This window comes from Gymnogyps californianus, chromosome 3, assembly GCF_018139145.2.
Source record: "Gymnogyps californianus isolate 813 chromosome 3, ASM1813914v2, whole genome shotgun sequence".
Classification (NCBI taxonomy): Eukaryota; Metazoa; Chordata; class Aves; order Accipitriformes; family Cathartidae; genus Gymnogyps; species Gymnogyps californianus.
The window spans coordinates 89,333,994-89,354,585 of NC_059473.1; the positions used below are offsets into that span (position 1 = coordinate 89,333,994).

At 36.1% G+C, this 20,592-nt stretch overlaps 1 protein-coding gene across 1 annotated transcript in view; it reads left to right on the forward strand.

The window, feature by feature from the left end:
• ME1 (malic enzyme 1) overlaps positions 1–20,592 on the forward strand; it is a 188,230-nt gene that overhangs the window by 37,716 nt on the left and 129,922 nt on the right. Inside the window, exons 2-3 of the mRNA XM_050893552.1 lie at positions 8,917–9,050; positions 16,326–16,475. Coding sequence (XP_050749509.1) covers positions 8,917–9,050; positions 16,326–16,475 — 284 coding nt within the window. The remainder of the gene's footprint in view (positions 1–8,916; positions 9,051–16,325; positions 16,476–20,592) is intronic.

Genomic DNA, 20,592 nt, shown 5'->3' on the forward strand with positions numbered 1-20,592 from the left:
TAAACTGCAGAATTGTTATTCTCACATGAAAAGTGGGAAGCTAGGCATCTCTGCAGATCTTACTCTAACACAGCTCTCCCTGAGCATCTTAATCATTTCAGCTGCAGGTGCTGTAAGATGTACAGGTCTGTGAGTTTGGGAGGTGAGGTGCTGGGTGTTTCTGTGCCCTTATGTGTTGCACTTTGTAAATGATTTTATGTCTTTAAAATTGCATGAAATCTGCTTTTAAGACAACCAGTTCTGATTGGAAGCGTTCAAATGCAGCTCTAGCAATTTCTTGGTTGCTTTGAGATTAAAAATTCCTGTAATAATATGAAGGATTCAGGGTAAGATGACTTTTAATGGGACATGGGGATTGAGGAGTTGAAAGGATGATTGGGGCTTGATGTAGCAGCCCACATACAGGCAGCTAGTGCCCCTTGAGATAGAGAGGAGTATTGTGCCTGGCTTTCATCTGTTGCTGTGCAAGTCTTCTATGCAGTTGATTAATACTTGATATCATTGCCATAATGAGCTATGCCATGTTGATTTCTCCCAATACCTTCGAGCCTCCCAGTTGACAGTAGGTGCTTATGTGTGCAAATCTGAATTTGGTCTATAGTCAATATAGTCATTGGAGCAATTTGGATTATTGACTGCAAGGTATCTATTCTAGGGTGAGCTGGGTCTTTCTTTAGGCTTTTTATTTTAATCAGTACTATATATCCTATAATTATCATGGGAGGATAGGTACCTAGATTGCATATGAACACCTAAATTTGGTGTCTAACTAGACGCAGTCCCATCCTACATTATACTGCATGCTGCAGTATATTTTTATATGTTATTATCTTGGTGACTTGTTTTACTGTTCAGCTTATTATCATCTGCTGTTTGTGTAATACAGCCTTCACAAACTTAAGGTGAGGCGAGATTATGCAATGCAAAAAGATTTTACTGTGTATATGTATAATAAACAAATATATACAAAAAGTTTCTTAAAATAGATTTGCTTGCTTACTTTCAGATAATTGTTTACAGCAGGTTAAAGGAAGATTGCTAAAATAAGAATGCTGTGATGTGTCGTTTCTAATGTGCTGGTCTGAATCACACTTGTATGCAGTCACCGTATCAGCTCACTGCAAGGCTGCCAAGCTGCCCACACGTTCCCATGATGAGTTTGCCAAGAGGAGTCTGATCTCCTTCTGGCCATCTGCATTTGTTTTGAGTCATAAGTCCCTGGGTGTGTTTATTAGCTACTGTATTTATTTGTGCTTTATTTGTTGGAAGCTGGTTTTGACTTTTGTTTCAGTTTCCCCTGTTGACTCGACTTTTTAAGTTTGCTTTTGAATATCCTGTGGACTTAGGATTGGGCTGTGAATATACTTCAGGTCTCTCGTCTTTCCTGAAAACTGTAAAAAAAGTGTGTGTTCAACACACTGCAGCAGATCTATCATGACTCTAGAAAAACAACTTTGAAATTATAAATGCCAAATGTCAGGATATAGTTCTTAATACTAGTTAAAAAGCTGTGTTTAAAAAATGTGCATAAAACAAAACCTGTGCCTTTTGGCATTTTATAGCTGAAACTAGGACAGTTCCTTCTTTTCTTGTATCGTCAGTGCTGTGCCCATCAACTATATTATATTTTTTTTCGTTTACCTTCAGCATGCCTCACAGTCTCACAAGTCCTGATGATGCCTGTGCACAAGGGCTTATCAAAAGGAGCACAAGTGCTTTATCTAAACTGGGTTCTGCTGTTTACACTTCACCAGTCCTCCTTCTCTGGCTTTCTCCTTCCTTGTCCCAGCCAGGGTAGTTACCTGTATGTGGCTAGCTTTTCAAACCCCGGTGCAGGCACTTAGTAGCAGGATTCACTGCTCTTTTAGGGATCTCAGCTATAGGCCAAGGTACCTGTGTGCTAGGTACTGTATAAAGACAACAAAACCACAGTTCCTCTGGCAAAGAAGCTAATGGATTGTTAATCACCAGTTTGTATACTGATTTTTAAACCTTAATCCAAAATGCATAATCCAGAGCTAACCCACTAAATGCCCAAATGGGGATCTGAGCATAGTTTTGGGGGAAAATAACTACTTTTTTAAAGATGGCAGTTTTGTCTCACCAGTGACTTTTCTACTTGAAGTCTAATAATGCCTTAGATAGTGTTTGCTTTACAAATGTTTACCGATCTTCCTTGCTTCTGAAAATTCATTGAACTTTTTTCTGTGTGGGTTGCCAGAGGGTTGCAACAGAAATTTTGTATTTTCACGTCTAGTTTCATTTCTTAACTCAATGCTACACATCTTCAAACTGTGGTAACTTTCTGCTGGTAATCATATTCTTTCCTCTTACCAACTTGTAATTGGCTTGTCTTCATGAGTAACATTTAGAAGGATTTTTTTTTCTCTAAAGTTTTAATAATCTTGATTTTTTTTTTAAATCAAAATTGGATTCTGCTATTCACGCCCTTCTTTTGAATATAGTTTTTACAACAAGTCATTCCTAAGAAGAAACGTGGAGCTGTAAGGTAATGTAAATTGACAGTTCGCGGGGCTATTTTTTTCCTCAGGTCCAAAGGAAGACCCTTGATGACAGAAAACTGTGTGTGAATTTGCACAATTAAAAAAAATTACTCCCTCTCCTTATGTACAGGGGTACTTTGTATGACCAGTCTGGCCTAAAGCGCTAGTTGCAGAAGAGATGTTCATCCAGATAGCTGCATTAGTTGCCTGTGCTTGTAATGTTTTTTGGCAGTCATGACAAGAATGGGTAGAGAAACTAGCACTAACATCTTTAGCCATATGTAGTGCTCCAACTTCAATGTCTTGGCATGAACCACATTTGTTTTCAGCAGAATGAGTTTATTATGCAGCGTGTGCTCAGATTAGTTATTCTAACTATTTCCTGGGGTATTGTGCCTTGAAATAAGTGTTGGACATGGAGTATTTAAAGTATTTATCTGGTTTCTCTGAAGTCATGTTTGGATAATAAAAATGCAAAATGGAGGGGAAATGCTTGTAAAACTTTATTTTTGCCTGTTTGTAAGGTGATTTTTTAAAAATGCAAATTATATAAAATATCTCAAAGGGATTTGCAGATCATTAAACTCTTAAATGTAGCTTAAAACACTTGAAAATTCATGTGTGCCATATTTTTATAAAGATTTCATAAAAATGTCTTTGAACATGTAAAATTTTGCAAGGTTGTGTGTGGTTTTTTTTTTTTTAAATATTCTGATCTTAAAGGGGCTTATGATATTTTAGGTGCCTGAAAATGTTTTCATGTAGCTCATACCTAGCAAGACTATACATATGTTTTGCTGCTTCCTCAGCCTAAGAAATTTTCCTTAAAATAAAGCAAAAGAAAATTGTTTTATTAATTTTGACTTGGATTCTTCCTTAACAGTAGTATGAGAAGCCAAAATTCCTGAAGGCAAAAGCTTGACCAGCAAAAGAATTGCTTGCAGTTACGCATACCAAAGATCATGTTTTCCTAAGGACTGCATCTAGTTCTGCAGTTGAATTTCTCCTGGAGACAATCTTGTGCATAAAGTGGTGTGAGCAGTATGGGCTGATGTGTGACTGGCAACCCGTAGTGATGCCACTGATTTTTCGTTTGGGACATCTTGGGGAAAAAACTATTCTCCAGTAACTGGAGAAAGTTTTCGGTCCTTCAGCCAAAAGCATTTGTCTTGTTTGCATTTCCTTTTTTTTTTTTTTTTTAAGAATATGGAATTGCAGGGTTCTGTAAGTCCATTTGTTCAAATAATTGATTCAGATCTTGAGCAGACTTATATGTGAGGCAGCTGTGGGATTTTCTCAGAGCTTTGTCTGGCAGAGTGCTCCCCAGCCTCTTTTACTCTGCTCAGGGTTACCAACTGCTGCAGAGGGAGGCTGCAAGAGGTGGTGTAGAGCCAGCTATCCTCCTTCCAGCCATGGCAGCAGATGTTGTGCATATCTGAGTCCCTCAGATTTGGGTGGTTCTTTCATAATATCATTGAAATTGGTTCACTGCACTTTTATGATATAGATATACAGAATGAGTTTTTTAATGGGGAGGTTTTTACTTTTTGATGGACTCTGAGACAATGATGAACCTACTTGTCTGTTGTCCCCAAAATACTTTAGAGATTGTGATTTTTCTCTAGTAGTATCTTAGATCAGCAATCCAGAGATTTCTTTCTTGTAGAATAGATAGTACTTCTAGATATACTTCCTTGCTACACCTTTTTACCTTCCTCTTCATTTCTTCCTTCCCCCCTCCACAGGTCCAGTCAGCTCAAATATACATGTGGGTACTTGAGTTTGGATGTTGGTACTGATGGTTGTCTCCTGAGTCCCAGGGATGACCTGAAGTCTTGTGGGCCTTGATCTTCTCCTGCCAGAGGCTGAGGAAGGAGTGTCTTGAGTCAGAGAACCTTGGATGTGGACATGATTTCCTCTTCTAAGTCAGCCTCCTTCTGCATGCTGTCAAGCTAATAGCTTTTGGCATACCTGCAGTGAGGCTGACAGAAGGAACTAAGCTGTTTTCTAAATGAGTAGGAGTTTCTAAAAATGGAAATTTTGGCCTACTAAAACAAAAGAGGGCTAGGTCTTGAAAGAAATTGAAGGAGGATCCCTGCAATGAATACTATTTGGAGATGGTTCTGGCTACCCTTTAGTGAAGCTGAATTTCATTAGCGCATAGACAGGATGCACACATCACTTTAGTGCACTCTCTTTTTCTTGAGAAGTTGATATAAACTTAGCAATTAGATGAGCTTCAGATATGCTATCTGAACAAAAACTATGCCAATGCAGTCTAATTTGTATTAAGAGATAAGACTTGTCTCTGCTGACTGTGAACAGAGGCTGAGACAGCTCTTGAAATATTTTGAATGTGCTCTCTGTCTTCTCAAGCACCGCTTGAGAATTCAGTCAAAAGCCAGTGCAAAAAGCTATCTGATGCAAGATGATGATGTGCTGCTTATTCTGTTTTATGGCTTTTCAGTACTGCAACTGAACAAGAGAATTGATGTATATGTAATTGCACTAAAACAGCCTTGTAGTTGAGGGGTTTTGGGGGAAAAGAGGGAGGCTGGTCAGAGAACATATAGTTAAGAGCTGAGCTGATAAGCCGATAGAGATTAAATAATGAAAGCATACTGAGCAGTGTGCAGTAATAGAAATCACGGCTACAATTACAAAACTTCACAACATTACAAATGGAGAGACGAATTCAGAATTAAACGTATTTGCAATGAGTTGAACTTCTTGAAAATAAAAATGAAAAAAACAGACTCAGAGAGCTTTCTGTACAGTTGAGAATATGAGAGGGCATTTGTGTCAAAGGAGCAATAAAAAACCCCAACCCAACAGTTCCACCAAAAGGTTTGTGAGAAAGGAAGATAATGAGGTGGCTGAAGAACAACTTAGTTTTACCAAAACCAGAGCATATAAAGAAGCATATGAAACACAACCCTTGAAGAACTGCAAACTCTTACCTGGGAGGTTTAATAATAACTATACTTTTCATCTCTATGATGTATATATTATCTTTTGAACGCATAAAGCAGTGAATAAATCAAAACAAATTAGGCAAAGGTTAATAGTTATGGTTGCAGTATCTTGCCCTTGTGCTGCTTTTAAATTGTCACACTGTTGTTCTTCTTGGACAATTTATTTGTAATATAGAGTGCAAAATTAAAATGTCCACATCTTTTATTATAGTTGGGGTACACTTTAGATGATGGAAGTCTGTCCCATCCAGGTGTGCACAAAATGCTGCTCTCAGGAGGAGAAAGGAATGTGTAAACCAAGCTGGACCTAGAGCCCTCTCTGCTGGATGGCTGGGAAACAACACTTCAAACAGGAAAAAATAGGATTCTGATGTAGAAAAGAAAATCTGAGAAGCTAGTGCAAGAAATCTAGACATAAACCACAGAACTTATGTAGCTGAGCTCTTCCTATTATAAGCAGATGAAATAGCATACATTTATTTCATAAAATTACCTTCTCATTAAATCATCAAGCAATATGTTTTAATGATAATTCTTTTCTTTTGAGCATATATGGTATCTGAGGGGGAAAAAAGGAACTAACATTCCATCTTAGAAATTGGAAAAATTCATAATATCTGTGCCAAAGAAGAGTATGCAAGTAAAGAATTTTAAAACCATGTATAGCATAGGAGGTGTAGATGGGTGCTGTATTTTTGTAGTAATGCCCAAAAGAAATTAACACTTACTGTAGGAGCTGTAGCAATATGTGGAAAATATGCTATTCCAAGATAAAGTACTTTTTTAAAAAGGCACTTGGCAAGATGTATCAACTTTTCATGTGTCTCTTTTAAAATAAAATATATTTTCCAGTAAGAGGGGAAACCCTATCATAGTAATTAAAGTCCATATCTTATTCCTAAAGTGAAGGCAAACAGAGACTTTTTGAATTTTTTTCTTTCAGAAAATTTGACTAATAGAAACAGGGGAAAGGAGAGATGCAGAGAATAATTGGATTGCCGCTTTATTGCCAGCACTGAGAGATCCGCTAAAACTATGCAGCTCCCTAAAGTCCAGCCATTTGGAACTGATGCTGAAGTGTGTGCGCGTGTGAGCACACATGCACAGCTTTTATTGTTTTTTTTTTAAGCCAAAAAAGTCTACTGGAGGTAAGAGGGATCAACTTTGAATAAACTTGTGAGAAGCGTTGACTCTCCCTTCTTCCGTAGTCTTTCAAAATGTGATAGCAGCTGAAGATGCTCATGACATATCTGGCCCCAGAAAATTCATGCAGGGACAAGAAAAAACAGGGTTTGTGTATGCTTTTGAAAACCTTTGAAATCTTGCGTGCATGGAAAACTATAGCAAAACAGTTATTGACCTTTATTAAACTTGGTTTCCCTCCATTTCTATGTGTGGGAGAAGCATGTTCTGGAAATATTTGATGTTCTGTAAAGTGTTCGTTATGAAATTTTTCTTTTCCTTTATTTTGGGTCATCATTTCACTTAAGGATAACAACTTGATTAATGGCATTTTAGTGCAGATAGTGTGGTGGGGTTGCCTTAGGGTTTTTTTTCCTACTTTTTTTCAAGCAACAATGACATAACCACTTGAAAGGTATTTAGATTAAAAATGGTGTAAGAAGTGTAGAGTAGTAAGAGACAGGAAGATTTTATAATATATTTTTGTTCTGTAAGAATAAGTCCTGTGAGGTGAGTATTTCTGAAAAAAAAATGAAGCCTGTCCAGGTAATCAAACTAACTGGTATGAATATATCACTTTGTATCACTCACTAGGTGTTGTGCGAAAGGCAGTAACAGCACTGTGTAAAGGACTGTGAATTTGTTCTCTTGAAAAAGCAGGAGTAGTGCAAATGTACACTGAAGGATGACTTTTGTATTTGTGCTCTTGCTTTACCTGGTTTTTCCCATCATTTGTTGATGCAGCTAATTCTAATGATAGCATGAACAAAGAAATTTTAAAAGTATATTTATAGAGGTAGTTGTGGAAGTATCTTAGTAGTATTTATTTTCCACAGGAGAGTAAATGCAGAAACATTACATTGCCATTTTTTCCTCTTTCATATCTCCCAAGGTGTTTTCTCAAACATTTTTTTCAGAAGAAACAAAGTATTTTGTGTATAGTTGTACAATAGGTGTAGAATATTAGGCAACTGCCTAATGGCTTGTTTATATATGTGTATATACACACACATATATCTTCTTGGTAGAGTAATAAATGCTATCTAACCTCTAGTACATTAACTTTTGACTATGTTTAAGCTACATGATAAGCATATTGCAAAGATTATAGACATTTTTGGTGTTAACCTAAGAGAGACCTCAAAGACACTTGCAGACCTGCCAGTACTGATTCTGGAGTGGAAGCAGTGCAGGCGTGATGCTAAAGGAGAGCTGTAACATGTCTATGGAGCCACCAACCAGTGGCTGTAGTGTGAAACAAATGCATAGATTTCATAGGTCATATATGGAAGAAACTCCTCTGACATTCCTTTTTATCCCCTAAAACTATCAAAGGTCTGATCCCATCCGTCAGTCCTGCTTGGCTGCAGTTACCACAGCAAAGTAAAACTTCAGCTGTTAGAGTGCTTGATACTAGTGTGCTAAACCCATGGTCATGTTTCTGCTGTAAAGGCATCCTCTTTCTTGCAATAGCTTGGGTAAGTTCTGAAGATGTTTTAGACAGACAGACCTCATTAAAAAGCAGCTATTTGGCAGTCTCTGCCAATCCACAAGATGGATTTAAGTGTTAAGCATTCTGTGACTGTCCACGTAACATACTAAATACTTTTAATAAATGTCTTTTCTGGATGCAATAAGGAAATCCAGTAAGTCTGTACGGATTTTTCTTACTGTAACTGAATGTGAATTTGAAAAACAAAATAGGTTTGCATGGATCTCGCTATGGCCATGTTCCTATTGACTGACTTCACTACGTGCTGGACCAGGCTCTTTGACTATAAAATGATAGTGATGACTTTATTGTACCACAGAGTTCTGTTAAAAATTCATATGAACATCTGAGATAACCAAGATCTTGAAAAATTTCCAGATATTAAAAGCATAATGTTTACACTGAAAATGAACGTTATGCATGCTTTGTGTTTAGAAGTTAGCCAAACAAATGAGTTGAGTGAGAATATACTGCTGCTTTCTGCTTCAGCTGTAACTTAGTAATTTTGCAGGTAATAGTCTTGCGGTGTCAGAAGACCTTAACTCATTCTGTGCTGGGATGCAGTTATTGCGCTGTACAGGCCTGTTCTCTTATGACTCAATAAAATCTTTTTCCAAAATCATTGCATAATTGTTAATTCTGTTTATTATTAAATAGTTTTTCTGATGCTGACTTTACCTGTGCTATGTTTTGCTGCAGAATTTTCTTAAAAGGAATATCTGTCATATATATGTGTACATGTTTTTTATTTTTCTTTTCTCAGGACATGGCTTTTACCTTGGAGGAGAGGCAACAGTTGAATATTCATGGATTATTGCCACCTTGCTTTCTTGGTCAAGATGCCCAGGTTTATAGTATTCTTAAGAATTTTGAAAGGCTGACATCTGACCTAGACAGGTAAAGTATGGCTATGAAACTTTATCCTAGTTATCAAAGCATGAGTCCCTCATTTATTTTTTTTATGGTAGTACGGATGAAATTGTGTGGGTTTTTTTCAAGCTGTGATGGTTGATGATTGGGAATCATTAAGCTAAATATATACTTTTGCTAGAATGCTTTCTTCAAAAAATCAACTCCTAATTTTAAATAGGAATATTCCAGTGCTGTTCACATGAACTTATTATTTCAATAACCAAATGATACAAAGGTCATCAGAAGCAAATGAACTCATGGGAGACTAAAAGTCAGTAATGTCTTTACATGCATATAGATACATATGCATTAAAAGAAATATATAAAATTTATAAAATATTATAAAATTAATATGTAATATAGTGTTGTTGTGTTTGGTTTTTTTTAAAGAAAAAAGCTGGGGAGGGCTTTAAACATTTATGAATACTTAAACGTTTTTTTTCCCTAAGTGTTTTATAGGCCCTAGGACAAAACACTATTCCTTTATTTTTTCCCCTGTGCCTTGCTTTTCTCTGTTGTGGGTTGTCTTATCTGCATGTAATATGTGGCTTTTAGATACCTGTCTGTTGGTGGCAAGGCTTTTGTATAATTTAAAGTTGCCACAACCTTTGTTTGTTATGGAGGCAGAACAGGATGAGCACAGTCTTCCTTGTAAGTGAAGAGCTCATGATTGTGGTATCTTTTCTACGTTAACTATCCTCCAGTGCTCTCAGGGAGGGCATTATCGGTTATCACAGAGCAGTAGCTTCCCAGGCTGGAATGTTATAGTCTGAGTCCCTGCGTGTAGCAAAGCGTAAAATTTCATGGAGACCGCTGCTTCGACCACTGACCTTACCATACGAGAAAACTTTCTCTGTCCTTCCGTCGCCATCTCCTCCTTAACTCTGCCTTGAAGTAGTCCCTTCGTTGTTTCATATGTTTCAGGACATTTAAGACTTTAAGGCTGTTTCAATTGTTTGTTGCTACTTGAATTGCTGGAATTTGTATTCACCTGTAACTTAAGAGAAGGAAGAAAAAGACCTTTTACCCCATTGTTGTATGTGTTTCTTAACTAGCGAAGAAATTTTGCTCCTACTTCAGGTCATAGGAGAAAAGCACTTGTGTTTCTCAAAACATCACAGATTGAAAGTTCCAGGTCTAGCTATGTGAATTCAAGAGGAGAGTAGCAGTATTTCCAAATCTTAATTCTTTATATTTTTAGCAAAAAATTGTGGATATTTAAATGGCTCTTCGCCAAAATGAAAGATTTCTGCAGGAAAGGAAAAAAGAAATAATCTATCAGTTTTAAATGACAGAGTGTTAAAAGTTTGAATGCTGTGCCATTTGAACCACAATAGAACACCATATACTGGAGTTTTGATCGCAATGGGATTCATCAAATAAAAATAACTGTCTCCGAGTATTGTGGGAATACTTTGCAGAAAACTTGCCTTATCATGTTCAAAGAAAGAAAAGAAAAATCTGTCTGTCTTGGAGGTGGGGGAGGAAAGGAACTTTTTTTTTTAAAGTACACTTAATCCACATACAATAGACAGAAATAATACACAAGTATAAATAAATATAAATAAATTTACAAATAAATGTAAATAAAAGGTTTTCCAGAAGCCATTTGCTTCAGATAATTTTTTTCCAAATCTGTCCCTGTTAAGCTTAATGTCTGTATATAATTAATTAAACAAAAACTTAGTATCATTATTTCCCACCTATGAGTCTTCTTTTACATTTTCTCTTTTCCAAATAAATAGTTGGGTAAGGAAGAAATTTGTTTCCTGCCTCTGTGACCAGACATTCTTAAAACAGAAGCGCAAATATTACAATATTACATCCATGTGTCTCGAGCATTAGACTGTAGCTTGCCATTTTATGCCATAAAGCCAGTTTTTAGTGTAATACCTTTTTTAGTGTAAAGGTTATATTGTACTGTGCAGCTTTGCAGTACAAATTTGTTGTTAATAGGGTTTTAGTGATGTACTTCAGCTGAGAAAACTAGTAAGTTTGTTATAGAAATAATTGGAACTATAAAGTTAGCTTTTTTCATAACGTATCATAGTCAAAATATTCAATAAGAATTTAGTGATTAACATAAGAAAAAAATTAAAAGCTGTGTTAATTTCCCAGTCTTACACTGTGGCATGTGGCAGTGGTATTTTCTCAACCATAATTTTTGGTCCAAGTATTTGTATCTTCTCCTTCCCCTTATAGTCTGAATAAACAGTGTGAATAAACATTTATAAAGCTGGATAAATCTTGGGCTGGAGTCTCCATCCTTGGAGATATTCAAAACCTGACTGAACATGGTCCTGGGCAACCTGCTGTAGTTGACTCTGCTTTGAGCAGGGGATTGGATGAGGTGATCTCCAGAGGTCCCTTCCAACTTCAGGTAGCCTAAATTTTGTAACACAGGTCCATAGCAGTTAAGAAACAAGCTTTCAGGGGTAATCTTGGATCAATGCAAATTTGTGTAAATTAAATCAGGTTGGGCCTTAAGCACTTAAAATGATATAAATCCACAAGTCCCCCCCAAATGAAATTGTTTCTTTAAGAAATCATATTTGTGTTCTGTGTGAACACCCAGCAGGCCTAAATTGACTATTCATGTCATGCTGTGCTTTGATAAAAAATATTTTCCTCTCATATTAGTGGGGCATTATATTGCTGTGGTGTTTTCTCCAGTTTTTATTAAAATAAAGTAATTTGTGCGTTACATGTGTAGGTTTACATTTAAGACCACTGATTGAAAGACTTGGTAACATGTACATGCAGAAGATACCTCCTTTGAAGACTACCAATGATGACATCTTGGGCTCCTTTGCAGAGATAAAACACTTGTGTGCATTGAGTGTGCAAAATCTTGTGCGTGCAAACTGTGATTTGCAGCTGTGTTTAAGTCAAGTGTCTGACAATTTTATTGGAGTATGTCAATAGAGATCCTGCTCTGAGAACGTGTGCATTACTTGTATGTGGCTCAGTCTTTCAAGGCTATATGCGAACTCTGGTCTCCTGTACTTATATCGAAGCGTTTTAAAGGCAAGAGTGACTGTGATCCTGCCGCAGTTACTCCTTGAATACCTTCACTGATGGAGAATGCCGGAAGACATTGACTATTTTAACTGGAACTTGAAAGAAAAACTCAAGTGCTCCCTGTACAGGCAGCTGCTCAAGGACAACCTTGCGTAAGAGCATGCAGCTATTGCCTTCTACTGAATGTAAATGTACTAATTCTAGAAAAAAACCATTTCTTCCAGTATGCATCTGGCATAGTCTTTGCTCCCATAGGAGCAGTGATTGAAAAGAGATAAAGGGAAGCTGTTGTTTTCCTCCTAGAGCTCGGATTTGATAGTGGGTGTATACCTGTGTGTTTTATGTCCAAATACAAAAGATTAAGTACAAGCATTTGAATATTGCAGAGGTGGAAGCTGTTAAGTATCTTAGACAGAAGGGTATTGTCTGATGAAACATTAAGGCTGTGTATGGCAGCATCTTACACTGACAGGATTGTAGCTTGCCCTGGTTTTGATTGGAAAGAGGGTGTGTGTAAATTCATAAAGCTAAGCTGATAGTACCATGGCATGACATGTTTTGGCATGGCTAAAACTCCTTTGCTGACTTGCAGCATGGAATTGCTGTGCTCTGAAATACCAAGAGTTCATACACAAAATGAATGTGAAACAGCAGCAAATATATTGCCTGGTATGCTTGGCAAAAAGGAAGCCAATAACAGGAAATAATTCTATTCCTCTAACTTAATTTGGAAAAGCTGTGATGGATTCTGCAAGTAATTTAATCTTTTTTTTTCTTCCCTGTCCTTAATTGTCTTTCTTCTTGCTCTGTATTGACACTGAAATCGTTGCCCCGACACAGCCACATCTTCTGTCTTGGCTTGTCTTTCTTCAGAGTCACACTGCTAAAATGTTATACTGGATGTGTGAACATTAGGAGAGGTGCCATCAAATCACTTTTCCTGAGAATGCTGTGTTATTTTGTTTTTTCTTAAAGTTCTCTGTCTTTAATAGCATTTCTATATAGATACTAATGATGCAAAGTAATGGAGCTAAGTATCTTACACAGGTTTAAAATAATAGCTTTTCCTCCCACTTTCCTTTATTTGCTCTCATGTTTTGCAAGATAAGAGCAAATAAGCTTTGGGTCTGGTTTTTTTTTTTACCATTCCATTTTGCCTTGTAAAATGCATGCCAGGGATAGTAGGGCCAGTTATCCTAAGAAATCATCAGTAATTTTCTGGTAGTTATATCAGTTTTCTTTTGGGTTTTGGATGATATTTGGTGTATATCCTTTTGTTGCTACTGTATTTTCATTCCCTTCATAATAGCAGACTAGCATGAAAAGTTCTTAGGTGAAGTAAAGGCAAGGAGGAAAAGTGACATACTGAAATTTGAATGCTTGGCAATCCCCTCTGTCTTACTTGCCAGGCCTTGGTTTTCATCCTCTGAAACTTCCCTGAAATCTTCATTCAAGATTCCTTGTCTGAGGACAGATAATATTTTTCTCCCTTTTTATAGCATAAATGGTTGTTCTCAGTGTTTTATTGCTTGTTTTCACTATGTTTTCAATTAAATGTGGGCTTCAGTAAAAGATTCCATTAAATACTGCATTTTAAATATCTTTTTTTAAAACACAATGCTGAAAACCATGTTTTTAATTGTGTACATTACTTGGATGTTGCTAAAAGATGCATACTTGTTGTCTAATGCATTATAACCAATACCACATTGAGGATGAAGCATTTCTGATTTTCCCCTTAAGAAAGAATTTTTGAGAAACTTGATACCCCTAAGCAAGTTACTATGCCAAGAAAGAAGAGATATTTTATACCTGCCACTGAAAGTAGCCTTCTGATCAAAATTGCACTTCTCTAGAAATATTTTTCACTTTATAATAATATTTCTTATGCTGATTTGGATATGGCCAAGTATGTAATATTTGAAAATATGATTATAAGTAGTATGCAGTTGTTATGTCTGCAATTTCTTTAGCATATCCTGAATATAAAAGTGGCATGATAAATGCAAATAAGAAAATTAAAGCCCAGTTTAATGCTATAGGACAGTAAAAACAAAATAGAGAGTTTTAGCAAATAGTTTTTTGATTTGAAGCCCTTGAGGAAGCCTTTTGCTAAATTTGTAATTTCTTTTGTAAAAGATTTCTTTACCCCACTTAAAATCCAGGCTTGATCTGAGTAATAAGAAAGGCTGATGAAAAGGTATTTTAAAATCGTAAGTAGCCACACCTCATTTTAAATCAAAGTGATAAAAAGAAAAAAAATATACTGGCAGCTGCTTCGAAACAGTGATGTGGCTTGCATGAATGCTTGCAGTCCCCGGTATAGAGCAGGCCAGAGTATGCATAATATTCTCTAACATCACTTTCAAGATCTGCTGGAAACAAAATGAATGTCTTCAAATGTATTCACAACTATATGTGAATGCACTTGTATTTCAAGGTAAATGTTGGGATAATCACCCTCAGGAGAATAGTTTTAATAAAGAAAATTCTCCAAGAATTCAAGGACATTGGAAGATATACTATATCATAATGAAATACTGGGAAAATGAAAGGTTGGTAGGGAAATGTACTCATATGAAAGAAAATTAGTATGTATGTATATTTGTTGCTGAGAACTACAAGTGCAGGATACAATTTAACCTTGGAGAACATTCAAAACTAATGTGTATGTTGGAAGGTGGTTCAGGATGCCTCATGGTGATGGTATTTAGAGCACATCTTCAACTCTTTGGTTTCTAGATCTTTATCTGTTTAGGGTCTGAAGTACCGTTAGTGACACAAGGGGAGGGACACTGTTTTGCCTCACTTCTATCACCTCATTACAGTCACCAGTTGCCAAACTGGCTGCACTAGCCTTGGTTATGGTGCTTGTTAAAGGTTTATATAGAGGATCGCAAAAGAAATGCTTCCCTGATATACAGGGGTATACAAGCTAAGCTTCAACGAAACAAATGCAAATTTACTAAACTGTTCTTTGTTCGATAGTTACCTGACTATATTTGTGTGTTCCTAAAGTATGAATTAGATTTTACTGGTGCGATGCATGAATATGCTGAAGGAAAGTTCATGTGAATAATGTTTAAGCACACAAACCTCCAGGCTTTTGGAATGAATGGGTTGTATACATTTCCTCAACACTTGTGTAATAAAATGATGGGCATATTAAACTTTTTGAGTATAAGTAATTAGCAATCCATTGTAAATTAAAAAAAAAACCCTACATAAATTGTATACATAAATTAAGTTAAAGTTTTTATGTAAGCCTATTGGTATAGAAGACTACTTAATTTTTAAAGTAATACTTAACCTTAGTAAAAGTAGTGAATAGAGAGGTGAGGTTTAGGATCATCAAATTCCTAAATATTAAGTGTTGACAAAGTGACCAGAGTCGTACCTGTGTGAACTAGTATAACTTGAAGTCACTCATAGACTCATATAATCTGTCCTACTCAGCATTGACATTTAGCTTACTGGTTGGGATCTTGGAGCAGTAGTGTATTTATTCAATATTAGAGTGATGGTAGTCAAAAGTAGATCAAGCTGGGCATGAACTTTTTTTCACTCTCATTTCTCTGATAATTTTTTTTCTCGTTGGTTTTCTTTTAAAATAAATATAAAACTTCTTCAAATGCAATCAAAAATTGATTTCCATTAGGAGGTAGAACATTGCAGATTTCATTACAAACATAGACTTCAGGGATGAAAGGCCGTATGTGTATGCTTTGTTTTTGAAAGCTTTGTCCTACAGTATTTAGGTGAAGTATTTATTTGAAGTATTAGTCTGGATTTAAGAGAAATTTCTATCGAGGTAAAAGCAGAAAAAGCTAACACTTTTAGTTTCATTTTTTTGGGCAGGAGAGTAGGCTTGTTTAAGTTTTATTTAATGATGGTCTCATTTCGAGTGGAACAACTGATATGTACGGATTATGTTCTGATAGACCAAATACTCAGTTGCAGCATAGCGTTTTATACCTGAGAGGGATTAGCTTCCTGAGTATGTAGAGTTTGTCAACTTTGTGATTGGTATCAGCTTCTCTCTGCCTCAACCAGTTTGTTATTCTTTGTGTCTGAACCATTTGTGCTATTAAGACAAGGAGGAATTTAAATACTCTCAACAAGAAAGAGGCTGTTATAGAACAAACATAGCTTTAATTAATTATCTAAACACCTTTGTATTTCTAAATTTACTTTATATGTTCACTTGATGTCTGTCTAATTATATTTAATTCTCCACAGATATATTCTACTAATGAGTCTTCAGGATCGAAATGAAAAGCTTTTCTATAAAGTGCTGACTTCTGACATTGAAAGGTTCATGCCTATTGTTTATACTCCCACTGTGGGACTGGCTTGCCAACAATATGGTTTAGCATTTCGGAGGCCAAGGTATGTAAGTTTATACTTCAAATAAAAGTAATTGTATCTTATTTTCCTCTTGGCAGATTTCTGCAGGGGTTTTCTAACATAGCTGAATGTAAGCCAAAACTGCAATAATTGAGATAATTCAAACTACATTTTTGGTCTACATTAAACAATAATTTGTATTGCCTTAAGAGGGCAAATGGTTGTTTTAAATTGTATTAAAACATGGGTACATTTTTAATCTCATTAACTGACATTTTTGGAATCCTAGCTGCATGTTACAAGACCAGAGAAGAATGGATCCTTAGTCTTAGATTTGTCTTAGCAACCTGAAGAGCATAGACTTTTACCTATATAAATATTGGTATTATAGGTATTTCATACATACATATATAAAAATAGCATGTATACAAACTAAGGATGCATTATATATGTACCTACAGACATCTCAAAAATAATCAATAATCATCAAAGCACCTGTCTCACTGCTTAATAATTTGTTCTTTCATAGGTTGATTACTGGAGTGCTTTTATTCTGTATACAGTATCTATATTTATAGAGTGACGAGGAAGTGGTATGAAGGAAGGATAGATGCTTCTGTTTCACTTTGCCCCTTGAACATCAGCCCACAGAGTTTGAGATTTATGGTGGTTGCTGTTTTAGAACCTTGTGTATACCAGTGCCTTCAAGTGCAAACTGGAACACCACTTTGGAGCCTTCTGTACAATTTTCTGGCAAAGGAAGAGATAAATGAGCTGTATGTGCATAGCTCTGTTAACAGAAGTAAGTTTTTTACAGTCAAGGCATTGATCGAAAATAAGAAGCTTGTAAGATTAAAGGGAACAAATGACTGCTCACAAATTCTTCAGCAGGAGGTATTTGAGGGAGAAGACTTATGGCTTCAAGGTTTTGTTGTTGTTAATGTAAAAATTATTTTGGCCTTGTGACTGACAGCATGAGTCAGGGCCATCTGGCCAACTGCAGAAAACAAGAATTCCCACTTCTATACACATTAAAAAGTTCAAAAAGACCTCAAGAATGCTTACTTAAACCTGTTTAACGATCTGTGGCTTTTAGGTGCCTCCCCTAGCAAGAGAAGTCATCTCCTTTTTTCCCCTCAGTATTTACCACGAGGGTGATTTTATTGGCGTTCCAGAAAGTGCTAAATGTGTCTGGAAATTAAGTCTTTGCCTAAGCTGGTCTCATTGCCCGTGTTTTGATATCCATTGCCGTATAAGATACTGCACAAGTAGCACCTCTGCCCATGCATGTACTTTTCACTTTCTCCCCAGACCTGTGGAGCATCTGTGGAGGAAAAAACCCTGTTAAATTAGACAACAGTTCAGCTGAGTGTCAGTCTGCAACTGGTGAGACACAGCTTGCAACAGCAATTGAAACAACCCACCAGCCCCCTTTAGAGATTTTCAGACTCCTGCACTCCATTCTTCAGTCTGATCCTAAGCACGCTCAAGACATGGGGAAAAAAGTGATTTGGGAGGTAGGGACAGGGAGAGGAAACATTTCAACTTTTTGCCCTTTTTTTTTTTTTGGTGGGATTTTTATGTGCAGAAGACTTGGAAAGATGCCCTAAATCTTTCTCCTCTAGATATTAAGACTAAAATCCTGGTTCATGTCGCTCTGTCACTAATAAATTTATGGATCTGTATAGTTAACTTGAAACAAATTACACTATAGACTTGCAGTTAGCACAGATATACTGGGAGAGAAGGAGTTCTGAGTTCTCCACTATGCAACTAAGCCACTCTTTAGCCTCTCCTGTAATGACAATTGAGTAGACTTTAAAACTTTATGGATTTGTTTGAATCATTAATGTATGTCATCACAAGTTTATGTTTTATTTTTGTTTTAGTTTCAAATATGATATAAAAAGCTTTCAAAAGCAAGGCATAATAGCAGTAATACATACATTGTGCAGGCTTTGGGATAGCAAGCTGAACTCTCTCAGCTCAGCAAATGACTGCAGTATAAAACTACGAGTGCGTATAAATAACATTGCACTAACTTTCTATGTTCCCCATGGATTTTTCTCTGTTCTACTTTAAAAAGCTTGTTATTCTGGCACATGGATAGTGAACTTCCATTCTGATGATACATTTAACTATTCTGAACAGTGACAGGGATGATTCAAGTGCTCATTGAGCATCCTCATATTTGTATGTTCTTAACAGTATGATTTTATTTACCAACATTGGAATGAAGTCTGTTTTTTTCTTCCAAAAAAGTATTCATTTCCTTATTGAAAATGAGCAAATTCAAGGCAGGTTATACTACTTAGGTAATTTCCTTCCCTTATCATGTAACTTAAAAAATATATAGCTTTATAGGACATTCCATAATTTGGTATTTCACACTGTGTTTTTCACTGCAGTTGAGCTGCTAATGAATGAATGACGTTTTAAACAATATTAAATCATGTTTTAACTGATGTGTATTTTGGTATTCAGTTGTTGTATTCTTGAGCTACTGAAGTCAGCCTTGGCTCTATTCATCTGTCTGCTGCTTCCCCAACTACATGTGTGCTTTATATACGTGACTGACTGACTGGGGAGATGTATAAGATATTTATAAAAGTCTGTTTTGTTTCTAGTCCTGCTGAATTGCCTCACTACTTTCAAATAAGTGTTTTAATGACTCATTTAAGTAAAGATGGCTGAAAAACATGTATAATCTTCTTCTGCCTAATAAGGATCTCATAAATATTTTTTTTCTTAAGAACAAAATGTCATCTGCCAAGTCGGATGTTTACTCTTCCCCATAAAATTCCCAACTGTTATGTTCGCGTTATCTCACTACCTGCTCTCATCTTCCCATACCACCCAGCTGATGCCAGTGTTCATTAGAGGTCTCGGAGGAAAGGACTGGAAAGAGTTTCCCCTTTGACAGACTCTTTGCTGCTTAAGAAATACCTATACTTTGTGATCTTCCACTGCGCTCTGTTAGAGAGATCTGTTTTTTCTAAGAAAAACCTTTTCTAAATTATTCCAAAACCAACTGTGCAAAGCAATCAATTTCACTTGGTTTGAAATTATATTCTAGACTGTGACTTGTTTAGCACTAAGCGTTTTATACCAGCATGCCTCATAAACGGCACCCTCCATGAGCTGAACTCACAGGGAAGAAAAAATAAACATTTAATTTAACATACAGAAGGAGAAAAGGAGTAAAAAATATAAAATTTAGTCCAGTCTGTACATTCTCATGTTTTTTATTAGGTTTTTTTTTTCAGTTGTTACAATTCAGGAAAATGGTGTGATCTTATCATACCTCAAAAAAAAGGTCTTATCTGTAACAACTGTGTGTATCTGTTTTATGCTGACTCATATCTAAATGCTGTCTTTACTGATAAAGGAATGTTTTTCTTTCAGAATGTTTTTTATTTCAGAATATTTTTATTACTGTCTCTTCCCACAGCTCAGAAAATGTTTGATATTTCATAGTTAAAGATCCTGTTAGAAACAGACTTGTTTATATAGGTAAATAAGTTAAAAATTACCCAATTACTGCAAAGATCATATTTATCACACTGGAAGTTGCAAGGCAGTGTCTTATTATTCAGTTTAAATCTGTAAGGTTTTTTTTTATATTCACTTAGATTTCTTTATGTTGTGAAGTGAGTTTGAAGCCCCTGGCTCACGAGTTATGTCTTCAGGCAAGGAATAATGGAAATTAATTTAGAGTGAAAAAAAATAGGTGTCTCATAGGATCATTAAATGAGATCATCTTCTGTGACTCCCTTACATGTTTTTAGAAGACTATACGGGCTCACATGATGTGCTAACAGTTATAGAAGGATACTGTGGCTCAGGCAAAATGTTTTTCATCCTGAAGCAGTGTTTTGCAATTATAGAATAAACATTCATGGCTGACCAGCTGACCGTCTGATTAAGCAACATTTCTCAAGAGAATCAGCTGCAAAGTAACTTGACTCACTGGTTTGAAGCTCATCTGGATAATTGACATTTGTTTGTAAAATCCAAACTCAACTCAAGATTGCATTACTCGCTCTGAATATTCAGCTTAAAATCCACCAGTTTAATGAATAAGAACATTATTCTAGAAATAAGCAGTACAGATCTGATAGCAGATCTGTAACATGCACCTACCTACACCACATAGTTA